The 17,178-nt window shown below is 51.7% G+C and overlaps 1 protein-coding gene across 2 annotated transcripts in view; it reads left to right on the top strand.

The window, feature by feature from the left end:
- MAP2K3 (mitogen-activated protein kinase kinase 3) overlaps positions 1-15,666 on the top strand; it is a 40,831-nt gene extending 25,165 nt beyond the window's left edge. For both annotated transcript variants that reach the window (XM_062588435.1, XM_062588434.1), the window contains exons 3-13: positions 37-106; positions 2,022-2,070; positions 5,751-5,864; positions 6,431-6,550; positions 6,968-7,084; positions 7,310-7,361; positions 8,186-8,313; positions 8,986-9,063; positions 11,300-11,439; positions 12,263-12,308; positions 12,745-15,666. In XM_062588435.1, coding sequence (XP_062444419.1) covers positions 37-106; positions 2,022-2,070; positions 5,751-5,864; positions 6,431-6,550; positions 6,968-7,084; positions 7,310-7,361; positions 8,186-8,313; positions 8,986-9,063; positions 11,300-11,439; positions 12,263-12,308; positions 12,745-12,828 — 998 coding nt within the window. In that variant the 3' untranslated portion in view covers positions 12,829-15,666. The remainder of the gene's footprint in view (positions 1-36; positions 107-2,021; positions 2,071-5,750; positions 5,865-6,430; positions 6,551-6,967; positions 7,085-7,309; positions 7,362-8,185; positions 8,314-8,985; positions 9,064-11,299; positions 11,440-12,262; positions 12,309-12,744) is intronic.
- The last annotated feature ends 1,512 nt before the right edge of the window (positions 15,667-17,178 follow it).

Raw genomic sequence — 17,178 nt, 5'->3', positions numbered from 1 at the left:
AATGTCTGTTGCTCGTGTGTGTATCTTCTCTTCTAGTAAAGAGCAAGAAGAAACGGGAATTGAGGATAACATGTTTCACCATCAAGCAGCCTGTTGCCAACACAACGTAAGTATCTCCACTGCTTGAAACCAACCTGTGGTTCTCCAGAGTGTCTGGATTCAAAACTGGCTGATGGGGAAGAAGGAGAAAGGCTCCTGTAGACTTTACAAAATCAGCATAGTTAGGTGTTCTCTTTTCCTTAAGTTACGGCTTGCAGCTGATGACAAGGAATTACACACACTTGCACACGTGCATGCACACACATACCCAGTGTATGGCTCTCTGGGAGGTGCCTCTTTGACTCAAAAGTAGCTGAAGGGCAAAGGCTTTGCTAGGAGACTTTCATCTGTCTTCCTTCCACAGTTCTGCTGATGCCAAGGGACAACGGCTTGGTGAAGAGGGCAAATGTGCCATCCTTCTCAGGGACAGGAGAGGTGAAGGTTTTTAGTGCAGGAGAAGAGAAGAGATGGTGGCAGCTGGGCTGAGGCAGGTGTAGGAGGAAGAGGGTTGGCAAGATGTCCTTTGTGGCATGACATCCTCCCCATGACCTGTGCATCAGTCACAGCTCCCTGCCTTGGTGCAAGGACGACACAGTGTGTCTTGTGGGGCCCTGCCCCGTACTACTTCGTACCAGGTGCCAGTGCCCGGCTATATCTCAGGGCATTGGAATTTCTCTACCCTGTTTGTTTCATGCATCTGACGCTTTGTTGTGTTGTGGGAGAGAATCAAGTATAGCAGCACTTGGTTTGACAAAGAGCAGACAACTAAAATTCCTCTTCCATGTGATCTACCAAAACACTTCGGGCTGTGTCCCCATTGCTGAGCCTTGTTTGCTCCACAAACCCTCTCCAGAAACCATCTCAGCTCCAGGAGAGCTGTGAAATCCCCAAAGGGTGTTATCACCACCTGAAAAAAACAGATAGGACAGATCCCCCAGGGGAGGACCACTCCCCCATTAGGACTATCCAGTATAGTGTGCATACTCAGAGCCCTGCATGCAACAGCTGCCTCCTTCCCCCTGCGGCTGAATTTCTCTCTGCTCCTATCACTGTTTGAATTTCCCCTGGAGAAAGGGTCACGCCTGAGTTTGCAGGGTGCTTGCATGCCCAGAGCACTTCTGAAAAGGCTGATGCCAAGTATCCGCAATTCCTTTTTTCTAAACTTTCCAAGATGTAATGCAAATATTTGCACAGTTCAAGGCTTTCACTGTGAGACTGAGTACTTCCTTAAAGCTGGAGGTTGCCTTATTGCTCTGATGGGAATTAGAAGGACAAACAAATTGGGCAATTCCCACTCTTTCAAAGTTGTGGGAGATGGGGAGAGCACAGAAGCAAGGCACAAGAGACAAAAAGCTAATATCAGCTCTAAAAGTAGCATACTACAAGTAATGGGAAGTGGCCAGCAATGAGGAAAAAGCCATAAAGGAAGACTTTCACCTGCGTGGTATCATGCGAAGCGTGACACTAAATTGCTAGGCTTCTCTGCATGCCAAGCTGACTACAACAGGCCTTCAAGTGTACACAAGTGACTCACGCTTGAGGAATTACCTGTTGTTCTCTGGGCGTGTGTTTCCAGCTATGTGGCTGTACTGTTACAACACCTGCCTGTCAAAACATGACAGCTGAGCTGCTCTACCGCAGGAACATCTCATCTGATCAGTCGCGGTTCCCTGGGCTCACCTCCTGAGCGGAGATGGTTTCTTAGTCTGTTGATTTGATCCATGCCTGATCTAACTGACTCTTTTGGGTTCTTGCTGGCCACATTCAGCAAATGCTTTGTGGGTGTGGACTGAGGTATTACTGCACAATTAAAGCATTTGTGAGTGTTTGGAGGGGGCTGATTTGAACCCATAATGACAAGGCACTGTGGAAAGCAGAGGCTGAAAGCGCTTGAAGGAATGTGAAACCTGGTTTTGACTGAGAAGAAGGTTAACAAAGCTGTGCTTTCTGCTGACTCTCTCTCGCTCTCTCTTCTCTTGCAGTCCCCCAAGGAATTTGGACTCCAGAACATTCATTACCATTGGAGATAAAGTACGTGTCTGTGTGGTTTCTTTTCGCTTGCTTCCAATCTTGCTTGCCCCTCATATGGCAAGTTTCATGAATAATACTGTCATGTCAACTTGTAAAATCAGATGTTGATATTTCAAAGCATGCTTGAACACCCATGAGAAGGACTGTGCCCTCCTTGTGCACCTCAAGGAGGGTTCTTTGAAAGCATGAGATGTCCCTCAGTAAGACCTTTTCCCTGTTGAACACTGGGCCTCGGTGCTAGTATTTAGAAAAGTGACTAGCTGGGACAGATCTTGAAGGGCAGAGCTAAGCTTGCTGAGTGGGAGGAATTCGTAAATTGATTCCTGAGTTTTAGGTGAAGTGGAAAACCCTATGACCAACTTTGCCCAGGGGATTATCCTGTTCCTTCTGTTCCCTGTAGGGGAATCCTTGGCTCCCAGTGTCCGCCACACAGCAGGGACGAGGTTAACAGAAGCAGTGGTGGAGGCAGGGACAGAGGGGCCAGGTTTGCAAAGCCTCATTCTGCATGTGAGTAGCTGGTAGCCCCAAGGCCCAGCTTGTCCATGGTGTGCCAGAGCACAGGCAGGCTCAGCCATGATGCTGGGGGATCCCAGCACCCCAGGCCGCGTGGTTAGACCCGGCTCGCTGCTCTTTGGGAGCACACTGCATGCTGTATTTCATCTGTGCTTCCTTGTATCAGTACCTTTAAGGTGCACAGGTTGTACAGGGAGACCTTGGGTCTCCTGAGCTGCCGCTGTCTAGGCTGTGGTTCCTGGCGGTCGGGATTGTGGGTGAGGTGCAGGCTTTGGTGTCTGGGATGGAGGCTCAGACAGGCACGTGTGACCGCAGAGTACCCCAGCTGCAGGTCAGGCTCGTCCGTGAGACTGTGCACTCGCTAGCCAGTCTCTCGTGGCTGGAGACAGTCCCTGCAGGTGATGACCAGCAAGCCGGTGGTGTTGAAGTCTGGCTTAGGAGAGAGTGTGCAAGCAGTGTGCAATTTTGTCTATGGTGAGAGAGCACAAAGCTCCCTGAACAGCCCTGCCTGTGACTTCGATCTGAATGGAAAGATCCAGGCCACGCACAGTAAATCAGCGTGACCTCGGTGTGCTCTCCGGCTGCTGCAAACAGAGTCCTTCTTGTCCTGCTGACCTCCAGGGCTGTTTTACTGTCGATGTCCAAAGAGAAGCTGGGCACAAAGCTGCTTTCTGGCTCTCCAAAGCTATCCCTACTGACCTGATGAAAAACACTGCTAGAAATAGCCACTGCCTCTCTTTTATTTCATTCTCTTGTTATGGGCTCTCCTGGGGCTGCAGGAGGCTGATTGCAAGTGAGCTAAAAATACCATCCTGTGCATTGCATCAGCCCTATATGTAGCTGCTTGCTTACTTTCCAGGCTGGGCAGGTGGCTCAGTTGATGAGACCTGGGCCCCTAGTCCTCAAAGCAAGGTTTTAGGGTCAGGGGAGAGACAGGAGGGAAGGGAGGGGAGGAGAGAGGAAGCTTTGGCTGGGTCCAGAAAGCGATCCCACTGCCTGTGTGTCTGGTGTATTAGTAGCTCGAGCAGAGGTGTGCTCTGCAGCAGCCTGGGCAGTGGTGTGCACAGAGGGAGAGCGCTGGGGCTTGGGAGAAGCTCTCCGTACTCGCTGCCTTTCCTGTGGTGCGTTTATCCAAGTGGTTCCTCTGAGTTGCCCACCGTTAATGGTGCAAGATGCGACTGAGCCTTTACTGCTGCTTGGTCGTGATATGATGGTATCAGGGAGAGTGGCTGGCTGGGAACATCTCTTCTCTGATAAACACCGGCTGGGCTCTGCCTGCTCTGGTGGTTACAGGAGCTGCCTGATCCAGGTGTTTGAAGCGACACAATGTGGGATGGAGGAAGAAGGCTTGGGCATAACCCAGCTTTGGGCCAGGGGGTGGATGATGACCTTGGATCCCTTAAATCCTTGCAGGCAATGTCCTCCATCTCCATTATCAGCTCAACCCCCCAGGCCATGGGGTGAGCGATGCAGGGAGGGGACAGTGCCAGTCCTGTCGGTGCATCACCTCTGTTGCTGGGCAGGGTTCCTGGAGTGTGCTGGGAATTGCCAGCTTCTGGGGAAGCCTTAGGGTAAATGCCAGGAAAAAAGAAAACACAATAACCTGGAACAATTGCAGAACATGTGTCCTGAAAAGCACTAGCAGGTCCTTCCCAGAGACCCCCGTGGGAGCCGCGAGCCTGTGCTGTGCCTCTGCCAGCTGCCCAGGGCAGCGACCTGGGGGGTTATGTGCATTCCCCTTAGCCCCACTCTCCTTACCGGATCCACCGTCCTGCCCGGAAAGGAGCTGGCACCTCCCTGCGCTAGGCAGTGCATATCTTACTGCTGAGCTCAAGCACAGACCTCCCTTGATCCCAGCTTCGGCCGCCAGCCAGACACATCTGGTTTGAATAAATGGAGCTGGGACCGGCTGGAACGTCCGGCGGAGCTGGTCGCTCCTGGCCGTTGCACGTCCCCGCGGCCAGCGTGCGGGGGGCTTGCTGGCCAGCAGCCCGGCAGCCACATCTCCCAGCTTTGCTTCTTCACACGAAACGCTGTTTCCGCTCCGCTCTGGGTGTGACTTAGAGGTGTTGTTTCCGACGCTGTGCAATACATGCTTTTCCCACCCTCGCCGCCTTTGTGGCTACTGGATCAATTTGGCATCCTGATATTATTTTTGTTCCCTGAGACCAGAGGAAAAGTGGAGGCTGGATGAAGTCCTGCCTGGCTAAAAGAAGGCCTGTAACTTATTAAGAGCAATGAATGCAGAGTCCAGAAATAGTCCATGTCTCACTCAAAGAGTTTGTGCCCTGCCCAGCAGAACAGGCAATTACAGGCTAACGTGCATTTAGGGAAACTTGTTGTTGGGTTGCACAGAAACTCGCTCACTCCCTGCTGCATGGGGCGCTTGGGTTGTCTGAGCACTGGGAATTTATTTCTGCTTCAAATGAGACTTATGTAATTGCATTTGCCTAAGCTCCTTCCTTAGTGCTAGCTCGCGTTTTACCCTGTTGGCTGATTTCTGATGGTGGGAGAAAGTGTCAAAAGCAGGAAGAATTTGTTTGAGCTCCCTGATATTAGGAACTGAGTCAGTGTGTTGCTGCGTGCACCATCCCATCTAAGAGAGGCTTTGCATAAGCTGAGGTGTTATTAGATGCCTGGGTGTTATTTGTGAGCAACGATCACCCAGGGCCCGGTGAGGGGAGGGTGGGGGAACCCCAGCTGGGTATGGGGATTTGGGATGGGAAGTGGTAGAGGCTGTCGATTGCCACCCATCTTGGCAGGGAAGCTGACAAAATCCTGCAAGTTGCTTCAGCAGCCAGAGAAATACCCTTGTGTTGGTAATCCCAAACAGGGGAAGAGGCACCAGCCTTTGGTGTCCTTTCCAGTGTCAATGTGCCCTGGTGTAAAGGATAAAACTCCTCAACTCCAGCTGCAGAGGGGAAATTAAATGTCATTAAATGAGCCCTGGTGAGCAGAGCAGGAGGTTCTCTGGTTCAGCAGATACAGAGCAAAAAATATATTCATCTTCTCTTCTAAGTATGATGCTTCCCCTACATGGGGAAGAGAGCTTCTGGGGTCCTGTCATTGGTAAGTGCTCTGTGTTGGTGAGGTGCTAGTATTGAACCTCTGCCGATGTCTTTGGCAGTGAGCGGGTGTGTGTCTGATTTTTCTCTCTCTCCCTAAAGAACTTCGAGGTGGAGGCTGATGACTTGGTGACTATTTCAGAGCTGGGCCGTGGGGCCTACGGCGTGGTGGAGAAAGTCCGGCATGCTCAGAGTGGCACCATCATGGCTGTGAAGGTGAGGACCGCTTGTTGCTGAGTAGATTGGGAATTGTGACAGGCAGCTCCAAGGAAGCAGAGAGGCTCTGCTGAACGGTCATAGCGAAATAAAGACATGGAGATAAGGGAGACCTGTCTTGTCTTGGCAGTCTCTGGTGTCCCTGCGCAGCCTGGTGTGGCTTGGCTGCTGCGAGGGTGTGAGCGGACTCTGCGCTGATACGGTTGGGCACTGCTGCTTTCGATAAGCAGGCACTGAAATCCAGGCCTGGTGCCCACACCCACTTAGACAGTGCAGAGTTTGGATGTCAGAGTACCGATTCAGGCTGCTGGCCTAATCCCACGTCTGCTGCAGAGTTTGCCAAAGTTTTTGTAATTCACTAGGGTGCTGTCTGAAAGAGGAGATCTGGGTACCTCCCTGGAGTGCTGCTATCTGCAAAATAAGTGCAAAATGCTTGCCCTGAACTCGAAACTGCAGATCCTTTGAGTCAGAGTGAGGGAGCCTCCCTCTATAGATTATAGTGTTATTCCATTTACGTCAAAAAACATATTTTTTTCCTCTTCCCACCTTCTTTTTTTTTGTCCCAGAGGATTCGAGCGACTGTGAACACTCAGGAGCAGAAGAGGTTATTGATGGACTTGGACATCTCCATGAGGACAGTTGACTGTTTCTACACTGTCACCTTCTATGGAGCCCTCTTCCGAGAGGTAATGAGATAGTGTGAGAGCTAGCGGGCTACGCAGCAGCTTGGGTGTGTGTGATTTTACTGGAGGTGCAAATTTATCTCAAACCGCCTCTGCTTTCTTCAGCCAAACTGGGCTATTTGAGGTGCCACCATGATTTAAAGTCATTAGCTTGCCTACTTCAGGCAGCGTTCAGCTCCCACGCTACCTGGGGGACTGAGGGCCTTTCCTGACTTCTGTAGTAGTTTCAGTGATACCTAAACAGCGGTGTCCATCTCTATGCAGTGCCAGTGTGCTGGCATGAGGCCAGTAGCGGCTGCACAATGAGGACTTCAGGTTGCCCTATGTGGAAGGGGCAGCATCTGTCCACTCCGCTCCCTTCAGCTCCTGCGGTGCTGGGGAGTCCTCTCTCCCCCATCAACAGCTTTTCTCTATCTGCAGGGCGATGTGTGGATCTGCATGGAGCTCATGGATACCTCCCTAGATAAATTCTACAAGAAGGTGCTAGAGAAGAAGAAAACCATCCCTGAAGACATCTTGGGGAAAATGGCTGTGTCTGTGAGTACCTCTCAGGTTCATATGTAGTTTTGTGTGTTGTGGTGATTCATAACACACCTTGTGTGTAACTTGGTGCCCTAAGGTTACATTTTGCTTTCAGACTGGGGTTTTCTGACTGCAGCCCTTCAGAGGTCTTTCTGCAGGACACAGCATTTGGAAATGGGTGGTGTGTTTGCAGTGGAAGGCTGGTGCAATGTGTGACTGACTCGTTCTTTTTATCACCAGATTGTACGAGCGCTGGAGCATCTGCATAGTAAACTGTCTGTGATCCATAGAGGTACGTACTGGATGGGATTAGCATGATGTGGCTGGAATTCTAGCCTTGAAATATGTGGAGTGTGTGCCTTTGGGATGCCTGCGGTGGTGTCTAATGGAATTTGGGACTGTGGTGGACAGACCTGAATGCCCAGGGCCTGATCCAGAGATGTACCCTTCACGTGTGGCTGCTTGCATAATGCTGTTCTTTTCCTCCTTTACAGGGGAAGGGTTGAACATTATGACTGAATTCCTCTCTGTCTGAATTGCTATTGGCATCTCTTTCTCTCTCTGAGTAGAGAGATGAACTGCCGGTGGCTCTGGGGGACAAAATCCCCTAGCTTTCCTGCCTGGGTAGTTTTAGTAAGGTGTGGTCTGAAAGAGAACTTGCAAATCAGGAGTGGGAATCTTAATGCCCAGGTCCAGTTCTTCATCCTGGTGTGGTTTCTTGTATACCTCTGGACAGATGGTGATGACTGAGACATGAGCTGTCCCAAAAACTTCAATAGGAGTTGAGCATTTAAGGCTGTGTTGGGCATATAAATCTCTCCTAAGGAGGTGGGCATTAACTCCTCAGCATCTTACTTCAGTAACTTAAAAGGCCTTTTGACCTGCTTTGTTAGAGAGGAGGCCTCTTCTACCCTGAGGGCCTGGTTCTAGTTTTCTGGTGAGCAGCCTTTATTGAAACAAAGGAATAGTGGGGGTTTGTCCCTTTTCCCTTGTTTTAAGGCCCTCCTAGTCCTCTCTCAGGCCAACAGTGAGTATTTTCACAGGCTCTGCTCCTCTAATAGTGCTGTGGTACCTCAGCAGAAGGCTTCATCTGCTCTCTCATGTTCTCTCTCTTAGATGTGAAACCTTCCAATGTGCTTATCAACAAGGAGGGACATGTGAAAATGTGTGACTTTGGAATCAGCGGCTACTTGGTGGACTCCGTGGCAAAAACCATGGATGCTGGCTGCAAACCTTACATGGCTGTAAGTGTGTTTTTGCGGGATCTAACGTAAATCCTTCAGCTTCCTTCAGCCTTGACGTGAAGAGGCTGTTGCTCAGAAATTGGTACTGATTCACCTCTGTCCTGAGATAGAAACCACTGCAGCATGCTCTGGGCATCCTGACTCAGCAGAGTTCTCTAAGGACAGGATTATACTCCCACTAAGCCCTACTGTTTGCGTTAATCTTATGGCAGACTTTGCCTTCATCACCTTCCATTTGCAGAAGGGTAAAGGGCTGGCTAGTTATCTGGGGTGGTTGAAAGGGCTGCTCCCAATTGACCAGAAGATGCTGAGGCTTTCCTTGGCAGGATCATTTTAAAGTTTGTTTCGTCCTCTCAAGGTGTTTTGAATTTTACATTGCCATCTATGGCAACTTTGGGGGTAGATTACAGCCCTGGATATCATGCTACATGGATTGTACAAGCCTTTCTTGGAAGCTGGAGGAGAATTCATGAGAGTTATGTGGAGCAAAATATGGCCTTCATCAATGCTTGTAGATGTAACCTCCAACCCTGCCCTCTTAGGGAGGTCTGTGCCTGAGCGTGAGCCAGGAGGATCCACGCAGACTGGGTTTTGGAACCAGAGGTTTGCTCTGTGTGGTTTGCACTAAGAAAACAAGATAGAGCTATAATATCTTTTATTTTGCTGTTACAGCCGGAGAGGATAAACCCTGAGCTGAACCAGAAGGGCTACAACGTGAAGTCAGATGTCTGGAGTCTTGGGATCACGATGGTAATGTAGGAGGGCTGCACTCGGCATTCCTGTGGGTGGGACAGGGCCTTTGCTGGCTGGACTCTAACCCTGCCCTGCTCAGAGACATCTGATGGCTTTACCTCAGGTGGTTGTGCACCATGTGGGCCAAATTCTGAGTTTGTTACTTAGGGCATGAGCCAAATTACACAAGACACAGTGCTGTGGTGCTGCTCTGTGCATCCAGGGATACCTTACCCCCAACAGATAGCTGCAAGCTGGTATGCACAGCCAGGTGTTGCCACTGCTGCCATGGGTCTTGCTGAATTTGCTGGTTAGATTGACTGGAGATAACCCATCTACCTACCTCCTCTCTTTCCTCCTCTCCTCTTGTCTGTTCCTGCTGGATCCTGAGGCCCACCTAAAGGCCTGTTACCCCAGCACGGTCCCCATGCACCCCTCTGCTTGCGTTTCCCAGAGTGCACTGTGCAGGATGCAGCTCTGGATGCCTCCTGTTAGCTCTTAACCGTGGTAGCCTGGCCTGCACCCTCCCAAGGGTCAATACCTGCATGACAGTAGGCCCACTGGGACATCCAAGAGTCTGGCTTTCAAAACCACCTCCTTTAAGACTTTGCTTTGCAGTTTCCTTAGGCGCTGGCTGGAGAGGCACTCAGTGGAGGTGGTTCCAAGAAGAAGGGTTTGCTGTGGCTGTGTCAAAGCCCTTCCTGTATGCACAATCCTCCCACATTAACAAAGTGTCCTAGGAGTATGAGGATGAGCTAGTCTCCCGTGCTTCGGCTAAGGGTAGTGTGCATGGTTTGCAGCAGTGCTGCCTGTGAGGTAGATTACAGCAGGCAACAGGAAGAGGAAATACTTTCAGTTCCAGAATTACAGCTGCTCAGGACAATTCATCTACCTCCTCCAAGAAACAGGCCTTACAGAAAACGACTGAAATCTTCTGGCACCAGAGGACAAAGGAAATCCTAGTTGTTGACTTAAAGGAGATACCATCTGGGAATGGTTCTCTTGCTTTCCAAGAGACTCTGTCTGCGCGGGTAGCTTATTTTCAGGAATTTTTCCTGTGCACTCTTAGCAGGGACCTTAGTTTTGGGCTTTGCATCCCTGTGTTTGTGTATGCTACACAGATCTCTGGGCAAATACTCCCTTTTCCCCAGCCAACCTTGTCCACAATGGCAAAGCCAAACCCCTCTTCCCGTTGGTGTTCACGTGCCAGTGCGGAGGAGAGCTAAGTTGGTTGGCCAGCTGTGAAGCAGGCTGGAAATGTAATCAGGCTCTGGGCTTTCCTCCTGAGATGCAGGAAGCTGTGGGGTGGGAGACTGTGTGAATGATGAAATCCATGAAACTTTTCAAAGCTGAGTTGGAGAGGGGACCTTGCTGAAAGTCTGCCAGCCTGCAGCTGAATGGAGACCGGACCTGTGTGATTCCTTCTAATGTCTTCCTTCTGGGCTGGCTTCCTGTTTTTTATTTCTGAAGGGGTTTGACTGATTTCAAACCGGCTGTTTTTTAGGGCCAGAGAAGCGCAGGGCTAATCCAGGCCTTTCTGGGAAGGTGGCTTCATTCACTTTTCCAGCAGCAGGAATAAGTTCCCCAGCAGTTCCCCAGATCTGAGCCAGATGCAGGCAGGGGCCTCTGCTCTGCACAGTGCCCTTTCAGATTTTTCATTCCTCGGTCCCATCCCACCCTACTAGGCAGGTCTGGAGGTCTCGCCCTCTGTGTTGAGGCAGGAGTGGGGCCTTGGTGTGAGGAGGCTGCCTAAGACGTGTAATGGGCTGTGCTCTTTCTGGATGGGTGACGGAGCAAAGGTGCCCTGTACAAAGGCCTTGGCTGAGGTGGCTTGGCAAAGATCTTCCTAATTGTTGCTGTAGTATTTGTTTTTTCTTGCGTTTGCGGATTTTTTTGTCTAGGTCATGCAATACTAGTCTGAAGCCCAGAGGCCGGTTTATGGTGAGCAGAGCATTTTGGAAGCTAGTGCAGAAATGGTGTGTGCATGCTATTGTTATATTTTTAAATAATCCCCACTTTCGGTATCTGTGGCTGCTTTCTGTAAGTGTGTTAATTTGCTGAGCAGGCCTCAGGAGGAAGTATTTTTAGCCTCTGGGTCCTCTTATTTATTTTTTAAAAAAAGAAAGGTCTGACCCAAATCGAAAATTGTTTGTGAGGAAAGAGGCTTTTCATTTTGAATCCGTGTTTGCCTTAGACTCTGAGGTGGGCAGGCTGTGGGGATGAGGCCTGGTCTTCAGCCTGTCTTCTTCCTCAGATCGAGCTGGCCATTCTTCGCTTCCCGTACGAGTCCTGGGGGACCCCCTTCCAGCAGCTCAAGCAAGTTGTGGAGGAGCCTTCACCCCAGCTGCCTGCTGATCGCTTCTCCAAGGAGTTTGTGGACTTCACGGCACAGTGGTGAGTCTCCAGCGGGGACTGGCTGCTTCTCCCAATCTGGCTGGAGAGCAGTCCTCCTCCATAGGGGTTAGAGTAAAGCGTAGGACTGGGTTTGTCATCATTTCAGAGCCTGTTTCTCGCCCTCTCCCCATCCTGAGGCTGACATTCGGCCACAGCAGGAAGTGCTGCCCAGACTGGTTTTGCTCTCAGCCTGACTCATTCAAGCTGGTTGAAAAGCGAAGAGGTTTCTCTTCCCCTTTTGTTGTTAATGCTGCTGAAATGTTGGTGGTTTCTGGCAAAGTGGCAGTGAAACCAGAACACACCCGTGGCAGTGTCTGGGTGCCTCTGGGTAAAAGCTGATTTGTGGCTTGCGGGGACTGTGCGCAGTAGCTGGCGAGCTGCTCCCGTTGGGGTGTAGCTCTGCTGCTCGCTTTGAGCCGCTAGGCAGAGGTGAACCTGCCGAGCTGAGTCTCAAAAGAGCCCTGAGAGTCTGCCCACCCTCCCAAGCGGTGGGAAACCATCTCTTCTCCTTCCCGTTTGTGCTGCTCCGGGGGGAAGGAGAAGGTAGTGAATGGCAGACAGCAAGCTGCTCGCCTTGTGCTCTTCATGGCAAAATACTGCAGGTTGGTCTTTTCCAGTTACCTGCCTGGCTGTTTTGTAAGGTCTTGCGGTTCAAAGCTGATGGCCAAGCGGGGGGAGGAATGGATGCTGCCCAGGAGAAAGGGATTGTGTTGGTTGAGGAAGGGGAGTTCTTTTGTGATAGACGGTGTATAGCAAAAGAACAAATTAAAAAACAAAAAAGGAAATAATCTCACAGCCCATTTTCCCCATTTTTCTCTTCCAGCTTAAGGAAAAACCCTGCTGAGCGAATGAACTATTTAGAACTTATGGTAAGTGCAGTCATTTCCTCTGGTATTTTAGTCTTCCAACATGTTTTAAAAGTGAAATGAATAGTCCAGGAGGTCCTAAAAATGGGACAACAGGAGATAAGGGTGATTCCTCAGCCTTGGAGGTGGGTAGCAGGGTGGACATAGCATGCCTAGGCTGGAGGGATGTGGTAAGGTCAGGGGATTTGGGGCTTATAGGTATTACCTCCCTCTGTCATCTGGCACTTGTTGGATTTAGACTGACAGCCTCAAGTGATGGTAGTACAGCTGCCAAGGTAGGCCATCCAGCTGGGGCTGATCCTAGAAATGCCAAACATGAAAGCATTACCCTTTGAGCTAAAGGATGGCGTCTGGGGGAGCTTTGGGGTCCCCCAGGGACTGCTCTTGTGCTCATTTTTCCTTGGGCGTGAGTTGATGTTATCTCGGTTCTTGTTGGCAGGAACATCCTTTCTTTACCTTGCACGACACCAAAGAGACTGACATGGCCTCCTTCGTGACAGAGATCCTCGGGGAAGACTCTTAACTCTCAGGCCTCGTGGCTGCGTACGGTCCCCTCCTCCAGCACCCCGACTTCCCTGCAGAAGAGCGAATGAGGACTCGTGTTAATGGTGGTTTGCACAAATTGCATTTCCCCAATCTGCTGGCATCTCCGGGCCCAAACAGCCTTGCAGTTTCTTTTCTGTTTGCCCCAAACAAAATCCTCCAGGACGAGCCTTTCGAAGCTGACATGTACCCAACTAAGCCACGGAGACTGAAGGCCCAGGAGTTCCCCGGCCAGTGCCAGGCACATGCCTTGAGCGGCGTGGGGAGAGGCCTGTGCCCACGGTACCTGAGCCGAGGCCCGGGCTGAGGGTGCGCAAGGGCCTCTCCCTTCCGCAGCAGCCTGCTGCACGGCACAGGGGATTTCTGGGTTCATTCCCCTTTGTGCCCGCGGAAGGCCGAGGGAACGATTCTTCCTGAGCCTTCCTACTCCCTTCCGCTTCTCTTCTGCCCTGCCTGCGTGGGAGCCCAAGAGCCTTGTCCCACAAAGTTTGGTCTCGGTTTTCTCCGATCTTCTGCCACCAGGATCCTGGAGAGCTCTTTGGGAGGCCGTGGGGCGGCGTGGGCACAGCCCGGTCTGCTTCATGTCTGGCATAATATCTTCTGACTCTTCCAGACAGCGCCAGGCCTGGTGCCCCCCTCCCACCCCCTTCCCTGAGTCAATGCACCAGTCACTTGGGGGATTAAAAAAAAAAAAAAAACCCAGCATTTTAAAATGAGCCCAGCTCGCTGTAAGCTTCAACCCACACCCTCCCGGTGCTTGCCCACAGCACCTCACCCACAGCACAGGGGAGGGGAGCGAGACCCCCCGGGCGCTGCCCTCCAGGATGCCCAGGCTGGAAGGATGCGTCTGCAGCCTGCTCCTCGCCCCGCTGCCGGTCCGGAGCGTGGGCGTCTGGCGCCGGCGGCAGTCCCTGCCTCCGCCTTCCCCGGCTCCCGCTCCGGAGAGGAGGTTGCTCCATCTCCCTTCCCACCGGGGGCTCCCGTAAGACCTCGCGCTGTGCCATGAGCTCCTTCGGAGGCCACGCTGGTGCCTGGAGCTGCCGTCGAGCTCCTCGGCCGCCCACCCGGGCTCAGCCGACATCGAAAACCCGACGACTTGCACAGGGGCTGCTGACACTTGTACATTTTACGTCTATATATAATGGACTTTGTAACATGTTTCCTAGTTTTAATCTTAACTTGCTATAAATTAAAGCCCTTCTGTGTGGGAGGAGGGAGGAGCGGTTCCTCCTCCGCTAACAAATCCACTGTGAAAACCTGATGTGTTTCCCCACTCTCCCAGCCTGAGCACTCGACAAGGAGTTACGGGAGCAAAAGGGATTTCTGTCTTCTACTGTATATGATCACAGGATAAACGCACCGGCTGTGGATTTGGGTTTTTTTTTTTAATTATTATTATTAATGGATTGAGTTTTCAGAGGGTTTTTGTTCTTTTCTAATATATATTTGTGTGTGTGTATGTGTGTGCGCATATATATATATATATATATATATATTATATATTTTTAAATCAGTGATGAATGTATGAATGTATATGTGGCCAGCATACTTGGTGAAATGGCTAGCAATTTTCTGGCTAAATTTAGGGAGGTGGGGAAGGGATCACTAGAAGATCTCCTAAGACTTACCTTTTTTTTTTTTTTTTGTAAAGAAGTACATGTATTTTTTAACTGACGCTTAAAAAAAAACCACATCTTTTTTTTTTTTTTCCTGAAATTCGTGACCCGGAGGTCTGGATTTCAGGGTGCTGTTCTGGGTACTCCACCCAACGAAGAGCGAAATCCCCCTGAATTCGTGGCCCCCTCCTCTTGCAGTCCCCCGGCGTGACGCCGAGCTGAGGACCCGTCTGCCTGCGCTCGAGGCTGCCACTGCTGTTTCATGCACCCTACTGCTGCGAGCTGCTCCCGGGGGAGCCTTGTTCAGGACAGGCCGTTTTGGGTCCCTCGGATCAGCTGCGCTGGGGACCCGCGGAGGCAGCAGAGCCTTTTCCCTAATAAGCGGTCGGCTCCACTTCCCTGCGCAGACGAGCCCCGAGACGACCAGCATGGGCTGAGATGGGCGAACCCTGTTCAGCCCCAGGTGGACCTTGTCCCACCACCCTTCGAAGCAGAGCGATTCATGTTCTCGACCTTCCCCTCCTTGGTCCCGCTGCAAACCACCCAACACTCTCCAAGACCACGGGCCCCGTTACGGGGATGACAGCTTTGCAGCCGAGACGTACAGTTGTATTTTTTTATCCTAGCTGGTTACCTTGGATTGTTTTTGTTTTCATGTGGAGCTTTTTGTTTTTCCCCAGCTCCTTGGTGTGACCCTGTTCCCCTCTCCCATCTCTCTCTCTCTCTCTTTTTTTTTTTTTTTTTTTTTTTTGGTGCTTTGGGGAATGGTGATTTTTTTTTTGCTTTTTTATTTTTTTTGGTTGCATTTCACCTCCTGGAGAAAGTCCTGGCTCCTGTGTTTTAGGGAAAGGGAGCATCTCCCCTTTGGGGGAGATGCAGCAGGGGTGGACTTGGGACCCTGTCAATGAAGCAAAGCTCAGCTCTTGGGTTGGCCTCTTCGCCAGAGCGTCGCCAGCTCTGCGCGGCTTCGCTTGGCCTGGGTCTTAGCTGCCCTTCTTCCCATCTTGTTCTCGTCCAGGTCAGTTGCTCCCCTTCCACAAATTGCAGGAGGGGGGGGCTGAAGAACTGGTAGGAACCAGGTTGGCTTTAAGGTGGAAGAGGATTTTGAGCAGGATAGAAAGCCCCACTAGCTTGTATTTTTGAGAATGGTCTGTACCCATTATACACTGTCATTGTTTTCAATAAAATTAGTCCTCAGATGAGCTTTTTGCTGCCTCTGTTGTTGTTCGAACATCAGCGGTGGGTTGTCCAGGGTCCTCTCTGGGCCCGCAGCTACGGCAGGACCCGTGACAGGTAGATGCTGCAACGCTGGCACTGGCGTGGTGTCTCCTCATCCTGCGTCCGTGGCGTCCTCAGCAGCAGGGGACTGGGTTACGTCTTGCCCGTGGCCCCCGAGGAGCTGGGCAGACCAGTCCCCGCCGATCTCCTGGGGCGGAGGTGGCTCCAGGTCTCACGGAGCGACATCTCCGTGCTGCTCTGCAGAGCAGGTGGGGGAGAGGGCAGCTGCTGAGCGGCACCCTCGTCTGCCGTGCCGGCTCCGCGGCGAGGTGCAGCAGCTCCCGCGTGGCCCGGCCGAGCCCGCAGCCGCGTCGCCGCGGCCCGGAGCACCGCTCCGAAAGGGGGGAGCCGGCGGGAGCGCGGCCCCGCCGTGGCGGCCGCCACGAGATGGTGGCATCGGCCAGCGCCTGCTCGCGGCCTCCGCTGTGGGGACGCGCTGGGGGGTCCTGGCGGGCTCGCGGCCCCCTCCCCAAAGCCCTGCTCTGCAAAAGGGGCCCAGGCGTCCTGCTCCCCCCCCCCCGGGCCTCGCTGGTTCAATTACCAGCTTAATAGCTCCATCAAGACGCATTAAAAATGCATCAGCGCCTCTGAGCAAAGAACTTCGGCAGAGGCAGAAAATTCATCACTTTGAGCTCCCGTGTTAGGAGAAAGCGCTTTTTTTTTTGGTTGTTGATTTTTTTTTTGTTTTTTTTTCTCATTTGTCTCAAAGGTGAGCAAAAAAAAAAAAAAAAAAAAAAGAGGTTATTTGTGACCGATGCCCTCGCGGCTCGGGCGGAGGGGTCCCTGCAAAACCTGCTCCGCGGTTAACCCTGCCCGGACCGGCCGGACGCTCCTCGGCACGCGCGCGGCTGCGGTGCCGGCTGTGCTTTCCGGTCGCCGTCGGAAGAAACGCTCCTGTGGATACTCCCCCCCACCCCCGGCATCGGGGACCCCCCGCTCCGCGGCCGCTCTATCTTTTCTTCCAGAAACGGGCTCGGGAGGTGACTTTCTTCGCTCGCCGCCTGCCTGGGGTTGGCGTCTCCGCAGCGATCCGTCATCGACGCACCGCGGAAACGTCAGGAGCAATTAGTGAACTGGTGGCGTTAACTTTTATCAGAGACAATATGTCTTTTTTAATGAAACTCGTGGGGAAAAAAAAAAAAAAAAAAAAAAAAAAAACAAGAAGTGCTGACAACAGATGTATTATTTCACCTCCAGTTTACCGGCGTGTGCATTTTTCATTCACGGGAGCGGCTGATATGCATATTTATTCGGCGCAGAGCGTGCACAGTGCTTGATGGATCCGTTCCTGGGCAGAAAGGGACCTCGCTGAGCAACCTTCAGGCAGAGCAGTCCCAAAAGCAAGCCCCAAATTCGATCCCGGTCATCTTTTTCCACAAATGCATGCTCCTAAGCCCATTTTGGGCCAGGAAAGATTTCTCCTGACCTTCCCAGCT

This window comes from Rhea pennata, chromosome 15 (genome assembly GCF_028389875.1).
Source record: "Rhea pennata isolate bPtePen1 chromosome 15, bPtePen1.pri, whole genome shotgun sequence".
In the NCBI taxonomy this organism is placed as follows: domain Eukaryota; kingdom Metazoa; phylum Chordata; class Aves; order Rheiformes; family Rheidae; genus Rhea; species Rhea pennata.
This window is presented reverse-complemented; position numbering and strand designations above follow the sequence as displayed.